The 15,543-nt window shown below is 46.5% G+C and overlaps 1 protein-coding gene across 1 annotated transcript; it reads left to right on the top strand.

Annotated features, from left to right (window-relative positions):
• Positions 1-8,410: 8,410 nt before the first annotated feature.
• rtn2a (reticulon 2a) lies at positions 8,411-15,284 on the top strand. The gene is made up of 7 exons (XM_038961621.1): positions 8,411-8,426; positions 10,799-11,006; positions 11,644-11,782; positions 14,478-14,547; positions 14,748-14,794; positions 14,916-14,974; positions 15,209-15,284. The coding sequence occupies exons 1-7, from the start codon at positions 8,411-8,413 to the stop codon at positions 15,282-15,284; spliced, it is 615 nt and encodes a 204-aa protein (XP_038817549.1).
• The last annotated feature ends 259 nt before the right edge of the window (positions 15,285-15,543 follow it).

Here is a 15,543-nt window from a genome sequence, read left to right as displayed (position 1 = left end):
GCTTCTGACCTATTTTGGATGCAGTCGTTCTGGCGTGGTCTAGTAGATTACTGGATTTAAAGTTGTGTATACATGAGGTTGGGAGCTGATCATGCTATCTATAGAGCCCGTTATAGGTCGAGTTGTGTGTTTAGGTTGGGAATGGAACCCGCTATATGGTGGTCAGATACAGAAGTGAATGAGTAAGTAACCTACACATGCACTCGCCTTTGTATTTATTTGGACAGTGAAGCTAAAATGTGTACATTTGGCTCTATTCTCCCACGTTTTGGATTGGAGATCAAATGTTTCAGATGAGGTGACAGTACAGAATGTCACCTTTTATTTGAGGGTATTTCTCATATGTGTTTTACCATTTAGAAATGAATGCACTTTATGTATATATTCCCCCCATTTGAAGACGTGTTTTTTACACAAATTCACTTGTATATTAAAGTAGTCGAAACGTTAGTATTTGGTCCCATATTCTTTGCATGTGACTTGTGGTTCATTGTGACTTGTGGCTCTAAAAACTTGTTGGATGTATTTACAGTTTGTTTTGGTTGTGTTTCGGATTGTACCGATGTACGCTGAGAGTCGGGAAGCAAGTTCAGGGAGTGAATACGTTTAAGAAATAAATGAACAAAACCAGAAACACAAACAGCGCACCGACATGAAACAGGAACAATGGCGACTGGGGAAGAAACCAAAGGGAGTGACATATAAAGGGCAGGTAATCAAGGAGGTGATGGAGTCCAGGTGAGTGACATTATGCGCGTAACGGTGGTGACAGGTGTGCTCCCTAACGAGCAGCCTGGTGACCTAGAGGCCGGAGAGGGAGCACACGTGACACGGATTATGTTTTCCCCAATAGGAACTGAATGGTGAATAATGTATTGTGTCATTTTGGAGTCACTTATTGTAAATAAGAAGAGAAGATGTTTCTGAACACTTCTACATTAATGTGGATAATCGTGAATTTATTGTGAATAATGATGAGTGAGAAAGTTACAGAAGAAATGCAAATAGCCCGGGTGGCCATTTGATTAATTGTTCAGCAGTCTTATGGATTGGGGGTAGAAGCTGCTAAGGAGCCTTTTGGACCTAGACTTGGCGCTCTGGTACCACTTGCCGTGCGGTAGCAGAGAGAACAGTCTATGACTTGGGTGACTGAAGTCTTTGACCATTTTTTGGCCTTCCTCTGACACCATGTAGTATATAGGTCCTGGATGGCAGGAAGCTTTGCCCCAGTGATGTACTGGGCCGTACGCACTACCCTCTGTAGCGCCTTACGGTTGGATGCCAAGCAGTTGCCATACCAGGCAGTGATACAACCGGTCAGGATGCTCTCGATGGTGCAGCTGTAGAACTTTTTGAGGATCTGGGGACCCATGCCAAATCTTTTCTCCTGAGGGGGAAAAGGCATTGTCGTGCCCTCTTCACGACTTTCTTGGTGTGTTTGATATGATCATTTGTTGGTGATGTGGACACCAAGGAACTTGAAACTCTCGACCCGCTCCACTACAGTCCCATCGATGTGAATGTCATGTTCGGCCCTCCTTTTCCTGCAGTCCATGATCATCTCTTTTGTCTTGCTCTTTTGCCACACTGCCAGGTCTCTGACCTCCTCCCTATAGGCTGTCTAATCGTTGTCAGTGAGGCCTTCCACCGTTGTGTCGTCAGCAAACTTAATGATGGTGTTGGACTTGTGCTTGGCCCCGCAGTCGTGGGTGAAGTACAGGAGGGTACAGGAGGGGACTAAGCACGCACCCCTGAGGGGCCCGCGTGTTGAGGATCAGCTTGGCAGATGTGTTGTTGCCTACCCTTACCACCTGGGGGCGGCCCATCAGGAAGTCCAGGATCCAGTTTCAGAGGGAGGTGTTTAGTCCCAGGGTCCTTAGCTTAGTAATGAGCTTCGTGGGCACTATGATGTTGAATGCTGAGCTGTAGTCAATGAATAGCATGGGAATTGGAGTGGATCTAGGGTTTCTGGGATGATGGTGTTGATGTGAGCCATAACCAACCTTTCAAAGCACTTCATGGCTCTTCATTTAGGCAGGTTACCTTCACCTTCTTGGGCACAGGGACTATGGTGGTCTGCTTGAAACATGTAGGTATTACAGTCTCGGTCAGGGAGAGGTTGAAAATGTCAGTGAAGACACTTGCTAGTTGGTCCGCGTATGCCTGGAGTACACATCCTTGTAATCCGTTTGGCCCTGCGGCCTTGTGAATGTTGACCTGTTAAAAGGTCTTGCTGACATTGGCTACGGAGAGCGTGATCACACAGTCGTCCGGAAACGGCTGGTGCTCTCATGCATGCTTCAGTGTTGCTTGCCTCGAAGCGAGCATGAAAGGCATTTAGCCCTTCTGGTAGGCTCGCGTCACTGGGCAGCTCAAGGCTGGGTTTCCTTTTGTAGATGAAGGGGAGGAGACAGGTTAAAGAAAGATTTTTAAGCCTTGAGACAATTGAGACATGGATTGTGTATGTGTACCATTCAGAGGGTGAATGGGCAAGACAAAATATTTCAGTGCTTTTGAACGGGGTATAGGTAGGTGCCAGGCGCACCGGTTTGAGTGTGTCAAGATATACAATACTGCTGGGTTTTTCACACTCAACAGTTCCCCGTGTGTATCAAGAATGGTCCACCACCTACAGGACATCCAGCCAACTTGACACAACTGTGGGCAGCTTTGGAGTCGACATAGGCCAGCATCCCTGTGGAACGCTTTCAACACCTTGTAGTCCATACCCTGACGAATTGAGTCTGTGCTGAGGACAAAAGAGGGTACAACTCAATATTAGGAAGGTGCTGACACAATGTGTGGTACACTCAGTGTATTGCACCCGCCAGAAAGTGCACTTTATAGCCTCATTAAATGTGTGTTTTTTGAATGGAGAAAATGTCTATATTTCGTGTCATTTCCCCCTTATATGTTGTCCAAGTCTGAACAGTCAGTGATGTACATGAGCAGGATGATTTAGCTGACACATCATGTGACTACTCATTTGCAGAAGTAGCTTCAGGCAGCACACCAGGGCTACAACGAGCTGGGTTATAGCATGTGCTGCTGCTGCTACGGCTGCTTACTGCCGCCAGGCGATCGACAAATGCACCCTTCTGCTTTACCTAGCAGTCTCACACATGGTGGGTATTCAAAACACCCAGTAAGAAATACAGTATGTCTGTCTGTGTGTGGGAGGGTGCAAAAGGATATGTATTTGTAATGAGCTCTATGTTTCCCTTTGTCATGAGTATGCAACAAGGCCATGCCCACTATCACTACCACTACCAATCATCTTGGACCCCAGGAAGGGGATCCCTAATAAATACAAAATACAAATAAAAAATACAAAGCCCCGTAAAATGCAGACAGAGATATACTCCACTCGGCTGGATGCACACATTAATGATTAGTCATGAATGGAAGGAGGGAAACACTCACACTCACGCTCACATATGCACACACACACACACACACACACACACACACACACACACACACACACACACACACACACACACACACACACACACACACACACACACACACACACACACACACACACACACTCTTTCTCTGGCTCTGCCCTGCCTGTGCTGTGCTCCCCTGCCGTCATAGTGATGTGAGAGCAGGAGAGGGAGGGAGGGGAAAAGAGAGAGCAGGAGAAGGAGGTAGGGAGGGGCCGTGAGCCAGAGAAGGAAGGGGAGGGTGCATAGAGGGAGAGCCAGAGAGAGAAACAGCAGTGCTGCATCGGTGGAACAAGGAAGGGAGGGAGGGAGAGAGAGAGAGAGAGAGAGAGAGCGAGAGATCCAGAGGAAGAGAGGGGGGCTTCCAGACTGGATGGGCCCAGCAGTGCCTTGATGGAGCATGGGCCAGGTTCTAGGATTCTCCCACTGCAGTGAGTGTGTCGGCTTTTGTCTGTCTGTCTGTCTGTCTTTCGCATCCCCATATATCTGTACAGCATCTGTAATAGCCATATGCGTGGCCATCGATCTCCCTCTCCTTCTCTCGCTCCCTCCCTTGATAAACACATGGTTTAACGGATGGATTGATGCAGTGTTGTGGCAGACGCACCTTTTTCTTTTCCTTTGTAGAGACCTATTGCAGATGTGTGTGTGTGTTCTCAGGATGTGTAGGCTGTGTGTGTGTGTTTTCATTGACTGAGCACCGGTTATATATATATGTGTGTGTGTGTGTGTGTGTGTGTGTGTGTGTGTGTGTGTGTGTGTGTGTGTGTGTGTGTGTGTGTGTGTGTGTGTGTGTGTGTGTGTGTGTGTGTGTGTGTGTGTGTGTGTGTGTGTGTGTGTGCAGGTGTTTTCATTTTAGCCAGGGCTTCTTTCACAGTTACCAGCTGCTTGATATATTGGATGATCTGAGGCGGCAGGCTAGCTAATGCAGTTAAGGCCTCCCCCATGCCTGCTCTGCCAGAGCTGATCAGTACTGTAGGAGAGGGAACATAGTTAGCTGTTAGCATAACGTATACAAACACCAATGAAATTGCTTTTAAAGACTGGGTAATGGCTTAGAAAAAGGCTACTCAAATGCCTGGATTCGAGCTATGGATTCTCCTAAAGAAAATACAAATGCAACCATTTTATTTATTCTCTCAATCTCATCTCAATGTATTGAGACACTATAGAAACGCATTTACATGATTGGAAGCACGTAATCTGTCTGAGAATAGGCTATGTGTGGTAATGCTTTTGTGCACAGTGTAATGCTTTTGAAAGTGATACAATGCTTTATATTGAGAGGAAAACGTATCTTGATAGTGTCTGCTCTCTAGCCTTACATGCAAATAGGCCTTGGTTAAAAGTTGCAGACATAGAAATAGAAGGAAGAGAGGAGTTGTAGACATAGACGGTATAGAAGTGTCTCCAGTTTCACATAGAATGGCCAAACGGCAGTCTTAATCAGTAGTTTTTTTAAGATACAAATTGTCTGTTTTGTACTGTACATTTCACAACTGTGGTTGTGATAGGTTCCCTAGCCAATGGTAATAGACATGTCTCTGATTAATCTTGTTATTTTTCTTCCAGAGGAATATGGTTCTGTCTCCTCCACACCTGATTCAACGCCTCCCTGCACTGAAGGTAACATCACACAATGCATACATACGGTACAGGTTTAGAAATGGACTATGTGAATGATTGGACTTTGTATGTGAGAATCATCATTTGAAAAAATCATACTATGACATGTCTACAAAGTCTACAGGTCTAACCTGAAGTTGATTGTGTCCATTTGTTTGCTTAAATGCTTTTGTAGCCTTTCGGAATAATGAGATCTGGAAAGATTACTCCCATCAAAAGTGTTTTGCACCTTTTGGATGTTGCCCTTTCATTCAGGCAAAGCACGTTGTGCTTCATTGGGCTTGCAACTCAGCGCTCAAAAACATCAGAGGACATGCAGACGAGAAAGCAACGTCAAACGGCTCCTCCGTAGACATTAACGTCACAGAACATGTGATATGTTTATGGAATAATGTTGTGTACTTATATTGCTTTCTCCTAGGATGAAAGTTTTCGCTGTAGTTTATAGCTAAATGTATAGGTTTTCTGTAGCCTACAAAAGCCTACACAATTTTCAACATATAACATTGACACAGGACAGAATAATAAATATAAAAATACTTAAATCAATATAAGTTTTACTTTAAGGCTTTTCCTATGCCTGTTCTCTCCAGGTGGGAATGAGGAGTCTGAGCTGTACGACCTGCAGACGGCCAGGGAGTGGTCTGACGAAGAAGACGGGAGTCCGGAGGATGATGACGGTGGAGCTTCATCCCCCTCCATTTGGGGGACCCCGAGACAGAACTCCTTCGAGCCCACCTTCTCCTACATCGCCATCGCCGAGGCAGAGGCAGGCGGAGCCTCACGACATCAACGTGACTCATCATCAGGGAGCCGGCGGAGGGGCGGGGCCAGGGGAGGCCGCACCTCTCTGATCCGCACCGACACCGTGGAATCGATCCTCCCCCTGGACTCCCCCGACGTGGAGTGGGACCCCCACACCTTCCTCACCCTAGAGGATGAGGAGGAGAGGGAGAGGGAGGAAAGGGAGAGGGACGTCCACAGACAGACTGTGACAGTCCAGGATTCTCTCCTAGATACTGAGATTGAACCTCAAGAGAGGGACACAGAGACCCAGAGAGAGGAGACAGAGCCCCTGGAGCCCCAGCACTACAGTCCCTCTGACAGCCACCAGGGTGAGCCCACTATGGGGCAGTGGGGAAGGGGTGGGGCTATCTAGATGAATGGGTAGATGGGATCAGGGTAGATATACCTGCACGGAGCTACATTTATAAAAGCAGGAGATACTGCATCTTTTCAGGCTTTCTAGACCCTGAAATCACACTGTGGGCGAGCATATTGCTCCAGGGTAAATGGGTGTAACCTCCATGTTTGAAAATGGGAAGTGTGTCCCATTTGATAGTACATAACTGTGACAGGCTTATGCACAACACAACCGAGTTGAGCTAATACTGCCTGTGTGTGTGTGTGCGTGCGTGCGTGCGTGCGTGCGTGCGTGCGTGCGTGCGTGCGTGCGTGCGTGCGTGCGTGCGTGCGTGCGTGCGTGTGTGCGACCACAGATGAAGTCAGACACCACTGTGCTTTAGACTCCGTGGACAGCATGCTCTCTCCTGTTGTTTAGGATCAGGATGAGCACTTTTGTTAATAAGATTTCTAAATCACTGCTCATTGTAAGGTAGGTGAGGCTCAGGTAAATAATGACGTCGTCAGATGAATTACATTTCCAGTTGATCTAATGCGACCTGCCTGTAGACTAACTTGATGCAGGGCGATGACATCGTCACAATTACCTTGTGTCCTGTTTCTCGGCAGCATCACCGCCCCCTGAGCCTGAGTCCCTCGTAACCACGGAAGCCACCGTCCCACTGCTCACGGCTGTGCGACCAAGAGGCGGCCTCACCGATGACGTGTCATCCACTTCCTCCACCTCCATTGGTCGAAACACTCAGGAAGAGCTGGTTAGCGAACAGTGGTTTTCAGTGCTCAACCTATCAGGCCCTACGATATGCACCCACATAGCAGGTAACGTTCGTAGCACATCTTACCTATTTTTATGTGACTTTCCTATCTTGGAACTACCTTTGCATCTACCATCCCCTTGCCCGAATCATTCTATTTGACTTCTACGACATTATCTTAGATAGTGCGTCTGCACTGATATATCCCTTGGATCACTGTACACATGATAAAGAGAATGTGAGACAGGGCAGTGAAGGAAAGAGGGAGTGGTGGAGAGAGACCAAGTGTGAGAAATTAAATCTATCTTCTCTGGTCTCCATGGTCGATATGGATGACTCTTCAAGGGGGATGCCATTCAATATGGACCTCCGCCATATCCTCCAATCTTATTATAGTGGGTGAACTGGGGGGTGGCTGGCCCGGCGGCTGGGTGGACTGGGTGTACTGTACTGTCCACCCCCCTCACACTGACCCTGGGTGATTAATGGCTGGTCAAGCTGTTGACAGGCTTTAAGGGTTTCTAGATGTCATGTAAAGCAAACCATCTGGTTTCTGTATCAGAATGGGGCTGAATGAGTCAGAACACATTTGACTCCTCGTGTTTATTGTGAGGTTAGACTAGCTGGTTACAGGTTAGACTACCGCTATGCATATCTGAATATATATGAGGTTATTTGAGCAAACATGCCATCTAGAACCTAAAAGGGTTATTTTGCTGTCATAACAGGAGATCCCTTTGAAGAAGCCTTTTTGGTTCCATGTAGAACCATTTCCACAGAGGGTTCTACGTGGAACCCAAAGGGGTTCTACCTGGAACCAAAAAGGGTTCTTATATGGGGACAGCCGAAGAACCCTTTTGGAACCCTTTCTTCTAAGAGTTTGTACCTACTGGTACTGTCTGTATCTCACAATAATGTGTTTTTACTTAGCTCCTTTGTTAGCTGTTGTCTGTCCTGTCTCTGCTTACATAAGTGTGTTATGTAATTCTCCGTCTGTGTCCATGTCCGTTTCCGTCTCTGTGTGAGTGTTTTTTCTCTGAATGGGCTTGTGTGTCATCGTTGTCTGTGGTTATGTCTCTTTGCGTCTCTATGTTATCCACTATGGCTATCTATGTGTATGCCAACGTGTGTGTGTGTGTCTCAAGGTTTGTCTCTGTCTCAGGTCAATATACAGTATATGCATGTACTACATGTGTGAATAAGTGAATATATTTGGCATCTATCTTATCTCTGTATCTGTCTGTCTATCTACGTTGTAGTCTACATGAGTCTTGAGGGGGGCGGGCCCTATTGGGCTGATTATTTTGGACTGAAAAGTCTCTGTACTGCTGACGGGGCAGGGGAGGCCAAAAACAGCTCAGCGTGGCAGGGAGAGAGCAGGGGGACTGAGAGAGAGACAAACAGAGAGAAGCGGGGATCGCCTGAGCAGTAACCAAAATGGCCAACATTAACGGTAAGACCCTGGGCTCAGAGAGACAAGATGGAGATATTATGAGACGGTGTCCGTCGGCACACAGATCTATCAGGGAATTGACTAGGCGGGGAGGCAGGTGACCTATTGAATGGGCAAAGCAGTGTCTCGTTTCAGACACCGGCAAGATCAGGGCACAGATAGAATTACAGTACCTGTCGTCCTCAGCCGTCGGGGCGTTTCCACATGTAGGGACTGACCCCGTCTGTCCAGTGTAGAGCTGTGCATTTAGTGTCCGTGGCTTTGGAGAGGAGTCTGAACGTCAGCAGACCAGCTACAGCCGAGGGTCTTTGGGGAGAGTTTGACCACTCACCGACCAGGAGTGTTTGAGACCGTTTGAACTCTGCAGAGGTGTGTGTGTCTGCCTGCTTATTGATGGGATTGTTTCAGGCGGGTTAAGAGTGTCCTAAGGAGTGTTTTAGATGGTGGCGACTAGGGTTTTGACGATACCAGTATCGCAATATTTTTTCCATGGCAAATTTTTTCAACTCTTTGCTCCTTTAAAAACCTGCTCATCCTGGCCTTAGTGGGGACCATCCAGAGTTGTGTTATAGCTTGTTACAGCATGTAGGGACCATATATGTAATCACTTATGTGTACGTAAGAGGCTAGTAGTGTGATGAGCTGGTCTGTGCCCCATCTGACAGGGTTACCTCTTTGGGCAGCAGGGTTGGCAGCAGGGTTGGCAGAGCCAAGGTGTTTCACAGGGCTACTCTGGGACTTCCTGCATGCCCCGTAGTGTTAAAATGGCTGGGTGGTGGTTTTGGTTGTGGTGGTAAATAGGTCAGGCTGTGAATTGGTTGACTGGTGATTTGATTATGTTGTAGTAACGATTGAGTCAGTCAGTCAGTCAGTCAGTGCTCAGCTCTGTGTTGGTTAGTTCAGTCAGAGGAGTGCTGCATTGTATTTCCTCATGGTGTAAGAGTATGCTGAACTTGGCATAGATAGATAGGTTTCTCTAAGATTATGGCAAATACAGCTTTCAATTTGGTCTGTGTGCGTGTGTGTGTGTGCGTGTGTGCGTGTGTGCGTGTGTGCGTGCGTGCGTGCGTGCGTGCGTGTGTGTGTGTGTGACTCCCCTCTTCCCACTTCATATTGTCTGTACTATTCTCAGAGAGTTCATTATATCACTATATTAACATTAACCAATATAGTCGTGGCTTAGTATAGAGTCAATCTATTGGACCGTCACATGAGGGGTTTGTTTTGCCCCGGCGTTAGTATAACTTGCTGTGGTATGTCTTCCTTTTCTTAGTGCACTTAGTCTGTGCATTTAACAGTGTTACCATGTGCTGGTCAATGTCGCAAAGTGCCAACACATCAGAGAGCTGTATGCTACTGTACTGTAGTTCCACCTGTTGGGACAATGGGCAGATGTGTGTGTGTCCTGGAGGCTTTGAGGGTATTAATAATGTGTGGTAATGTTTATAAATAGTCCTCCTGCTGGTCAGGTATATCAGTGCACTCTATTCTAATTCCCAGGGCCAGGCTCACTCATACACTGATAGCCATGGAGTAACAACCATATGTCTTTGTCACTACAGTTTACCACCTCCGAGTTCAGCTTCATTACACTGTGCTATCAGTGTTTTGGCTGTAATTACTCTGTTGGTTGGGAGCTACTGCTACATATTCCATGGAGGGATCAGGCCAGGGGAGCCTCCATTTTGACTCTGAGAGGGCCCAGTAGCAGTGGCTCCAGTTGCTGGGTGACTATTCGAGGGAGACGGACAGAGTGCAGAAAGGGGGTGGAAGCGGGCTTGAAGATTGTCAGCAGGTGCTCTCCGAGGCAACATTTAAATTCAGGGTTCCTGCTCCCTCCTCTCCTCTTTTCTTTCCTCTTCTCTCTCCTCTCATCTATACAGTGCGCAGGCTATATTAAGCCCAGGCTAGACTTGACATCTCCCCCTGCTCTGTGTTTTCTCTCTGCCTGGTGATCACTGTCCCTCTGCTCTGCCTCCGCACAGCTGAAAGGCCTTCTGGCCCACTGAGCACTGCAGAATCAGAGACAAACAGGGACTGACTGGCTGGTGACGCTGTGGGGGGTTTGTAAAAGGCACATAGGCGGAGGAGAGACTCTTGCAGCTCTGACTGTCCCTGCTGCCGTTAGCAACCAACTAAAATAATCAGAGGAAGTGTCAGATGCATGGGCTTGTCCCCTCCCCCACCCTGCTTCAATGAAGACCATCTTGACTCATTGGTTTCTCATTGGTTTATACTTGAAGTGAACATGTAGACAATGCATCTAACGTTCTTATTTTTCCACCTTTTCTGCCTCTTGTCAATTCCCCTCTCCATCCCTCTTACCGTCTATCCTTCTCTGCTCTCCCCTCCTCTCCTCTTCCTCTCCTCAGTGATGGATCTGATCTACTGGAAGGACACAGAGCGTACAGGCATGGTATTCACAGGGCTAGTGGTGGGTTTGCTGTCCTTGTTCCAGCTCAGCATCATCACAGTCGTCTCCACCATCTCCCTGGGCGCCCTGTGCTTCACCGTCTCAGTCAGCCTCTACTATAAAATCCTCCACGTGCTCAACATGGGAGACGGAGTGCCCCCCTTCAAGTGAGTGGCTGCCCACCTGGCATGAGATGGGGTAGAATGGGGGTGGGAAAGTGTTCCTATTAAACCTGGAGGGGGTTCTCTTCTCTCAATGTAATCATGTTCTCTCCTCTCCATTCTCTTTGTCAGTCCTCTTCTCTGCTCTTTTAAAAACATTTCCTCTTTTCTCCTTTATTCTTGTCTTCTTCCTCTCGTCTCCCCTCTTCTTTTCCTATTTCTTCTCGCCTTTCCTCTCCTATTTGCTCTCATCCCCCACTCCCTTCCACTCTTGTTTATCTCCTCTCTTCTCTGATAACATTGTGGGAGTGGCATTCAGGAATAGGTTCTTAATTGGCTGGATTCCCTCACCTCCCAAAATAAATCCTGCCTGGGATCACAGTCCAGTGGGCTTGTCTTTAAAAAAACGGCAGTGTGTTTTTAATGATTTTTTTTTTAGGTTAACCACTGCTGTTTGATAAACTAGTTGATAGACTTCATCCATCATGATCTGAAAGGACATTTCTATTTGAATATCTGTGCTGATGGAAATCACTGATGGAAATCATCCTTCCCACTGGTCCTGAACTCTATCTCCCTCTCTTTCTCCATCACTCCCCCTCTATCACTGTCCTTTTCTACCCCGCTCTCTTTCTGTCCTCAGGGCGTATCTGGATCTGGACATTAGTTTCAGTGGGGAGCTGGCGGACCAATACATGCAGAAGGCCATCGTTGCAGTCGTCTCTGCTGCTAACTCACTCAAGAATCTCTTCCTGGTTGGAAGCCTCTTCGACTCTCTCAAGGTGAGACTGCCTAGGTGTTGGACCTCGTCGATCTTCGTCTAGAAAGGGCCAGAATATGGCAGTACCTTTTTTATATGCTCTCCTTCAAGAGCTCCTCTCAAGTCTCATTCATTCACTTAAAACTTCGTCAGGATTGGTGGGTCGGTTGAGCTAACGCAAGCTAATGCGATGAGCATGAGGTTGTAAGTAACAAGAACATTTCCCAGGACATAGACATATCTGATATTGGCAGAAAGCTTACATTTTTGTTAATCTAACTGCTCTGTCCAATTTACAGTAGCTATTACAGTGAAAGAATACCATGCTATTGTTTGAGGAGAGTGCACAGTTTGAAAACATGAAAAGTTATTAATAAACAAATTAGGCACATTTGGGCAGTCGTGATACAAAATGTTGAACAGAAATGCAATGGTTCATTTGATCAGTCTAAATCTTTGCACATACACTGCTGCCATCTAGAGTCCAAAATCTAAATTGCACCTGGGCTGGAATAAGACATTATGGCCTTTCTCTTGCATTTCAAAGATGATTGTACCAGATATTTTACGAGATCTATTGTGTTAAATTCTCCTACATTCATTTCACATTTCCACAAACTTCAAAGTGTTTCCTTTCAAATGATACCAATAATATGCATATCCTTGCTTCAGGGCCTGAGCTACAGGCAGTTAGATTTGGGTATGTCATTTTAGGCGAAAATTGAAGAAAAGGGTCCGATCCTTATTAAGGTTAAAATAACTTTTTACACAAGGAAGCTCTTCAGAATGGCATAGACCTTTTGTCCCTCAAAACATGCCCTTTCTCTCTCTGCCTCTCTCTCTCTCTCTCTCTTTTCATCTCCTTCCCTTCTCCTCCTTGTCTCTTGAACCCCGTCCATGACCCTGTTTACAGGAGGCCATCAACTACATCTAGCTGTCTGGGCTCGACTCTCTTTCCTTAGAGCAGACCATCCCTCCCTCCTCTTTTTCTATCCATCTTTTTCTCTTCTTCTGCTCTCTACCGGCATCAGCCTGGCTCCCCGTTCACTGGAGATGACGACGGTGTCATGCCCGTCAAATGACAAATGACGACCGTGTTTCCTAACAAGACCACTATCAAAGACCGCTGGCGTCATAACCACAACTCACTGTGGTTCATATGATTGTGATAATCATGTACATATAGTCCCGCAACTTTAAGCGTTCCCTTGTTTTTATTCGCATTCGAGTGTGATGCAAGCAAACTGGCAGCAAGCGCAATTGCAAGTTTGTAGAACTTTGGGATTTTATTGAATTGGTATCGGGGACGATGCGTCACATCGAAAGGGTAACAATAAGAAAGGAGTACAACTGTATCGTCCCCATGCCAGTATACCTGAGAGCTCTCAAAGCATTGCAATGGTGTCCTTTTTTATGGGGGCTAAATCAACATAGTACTCAAGCAAAGGTTACTTTTAACAGTATGTCAAAGATTCTCGTCCTTTCCCTCTCCTATGTATGTGTTTCATACAGAACATGTATGACATTTCTCTGTGTGTATTTCAGTTACACTCTAGGTCAGTCCTGACATATTGATGAAGCATGTTCCCTTGTCATAGTCATACAATACGTACGGCAAACTTTGACTAATAATTCAATCAAATTCCATTCTAATCTGAATCTCAATTCGTTATCAAATGATAAAACGTTTCTGCTAGAATCCTTCTTTTTAGACTTCCTCTTCATTTTCTCTCCAGTTTACCGGGACAGTAGAAGGACAACATTGGCACGTTGAATCAACAACAGTCATGTGGCTTGCACCATAATGCTTTAGGGTTAAATGTACATTTACAGCAGGAGTACTTAGTGTGACTTATCACAGTTAGTGAGAGCCAGTGTGACGGTACCACGTAGCCTTTAAGCCTGAGCCCCAGAAGCCGCAAAGCCCCTTGGTCTCAACCCTGACCTGGCCGGTATGTGACATGGGACACAGGTGGCTGTTAACCCAGTTACAGGGTACGAGAGGAGATTCGTCTTCTCTGAGAGGGGGGTGTCCCGTTTCAGGATGGGGGTATGGGCCCTAAGTGACAACCCACTGAGCTATATTACACCAACTCCACAAGGGTTATGGTGGATGATCTGGGAAATATGTACTCATTCATTTGTCAGGGACCATGCGCAATTTTGACATGTGATGCGTGCATTCATTGACATTTTACATTTGGGTCATTTAACAGACACGCCTATCCAGAGAGACTTCCAGTTAGTGCATTCATTTTAAGATAGCCAGGTGGGACAACCACATATCTCAGTCCTAGTAAGTAAATGTTTCCTCAATAAAGTAGCTATCAGGAAAGTCAGAGCTAGTAAGGAGGGGGGGAAAGTCAAGTGTGAGTGTTAGTTCACGAAAGGTTTTGGGGGGGTGCGAGGGGGGTGGGGGCTTGGTGTGGGATTATTTAAGATACTCTTTGCAACACATTTACCACAAGCTTATGCATTCTAAGTCTTTGGCGGTCCTGTACCACTCAGTTGGTAGAGCATGGCGCTTGCATCGCCAGGGTAGTGGGTTCAATTCCCGGGGCCACCCATACTTCAAATGTATGCATGCATGGCTGTAAGTTGCGATGGAGAAAATAATTTGCTAAATATATTTCTATTTTGATGGAATTTGCAATGCTTATTGCAGAGAGTACATTTATATTGTGCATTGTGTATGTGTTTCCTCCCGTTCTTTTCAGCTCCTGGCTCTGATTTACCTGGTGACCTTCCTGGGAGACCTGTGTAATGGCCTTACTGTGCTCATCATGGGTGAGAATCACAGACACAGTTAGAATCAGTATTCGAATAACTTTATTGAATTGCCATTCAGTAATCATGATGGTCATTTGTCCTGTAGAGACTGATGATTTGAATGAAAGGGCATGCCATGTTGTTAGTCTGAAGAAGCTATTTACTCAATCAGAAAGCTTAACACATGCCATCTCCTCCCCTTCTGTCTTCTTCTCCAGGTGTGATCGCTCTATTCTCTCTACCGCTGTTCTACAGGCAGCACCAGGTAAAATCTCCCTCACGCTGCTGTGACAACTGCTCTCCTGATTTATTCAATGAAAGAAGGTACTTCTGTCAATTGTTCAAATGAGGTGTGTTTCTCGCCAATACCTCTTTTGATGTTCCAGGCAAAAGTGGACGGCTTCTTTGCAGGAATTCAGGCAAACGTTGACAACGTCAAGGACATGTGAGTATGGCGCCATCTTTTGGCACAACGGTGGAATGGAACATTCCTCTTTCCTTCCTGTAGTTTTCCATTGCAGCTCTGCAGACCCTGAACAGATTTCAGAATCACTGTGACATTTAGTCAATTGTAATGGCTGGCAGTATTGGAGAAATGGTATGGAAAAAGCCTATAACCTTTTGTCCAATGACCAATGTAAATGAGATCATGTGATATTGACCCCTCTCTTTAATACAGTCTCCACAGAATTGCCCAAGGTGGTGGCCCCGCCGCTGACACAACCCCTGGCGGTGCCAAGCCCAAAACACAATGAAGAGTCATGGCGGACAGGAGAGGAGGATGAGGAGCAGAGAAGAGGAGGAGTTACAGGCTGTCACTCAGATGTCTTACTCAGCAGTCTATTCTCAGAGCTCCAGAAGGCGGAGCTTCTGAGATTGGGGGGGGGGGGGGGGGGGGTTGTATAGGGAGTCAAACCATGGGGTTGGGACATGATGATACTGTATACTGTATGGTGGGATAGGGTAGGTTGCTAGTGGGTGAGGCTGAGGGAACGGGAGTGATATCTGGACGGG

The sequence above is a fragment of the Salvelinus namaycush genome, chromosome 23 (genome assembly GCF_016432855.1).
Source record: "Salvelinus namaycush isolate Seneca chromosome 23, SaNama_1.0, whole genome shotgun sequence".
Taxonomy (NCBI): domain Eukaryota; kingdom Metazoa; phylum Chordata; class Actinopteri; order Salmoniformes; family Salmonidae; genus Salvelinus; species Salvelinus namaycush.
The sequence above is the reverse complement of the archived record's forward strand: the minus strand, read 5'-3'. Positions and strand labels throughout refer to the sequence as shown.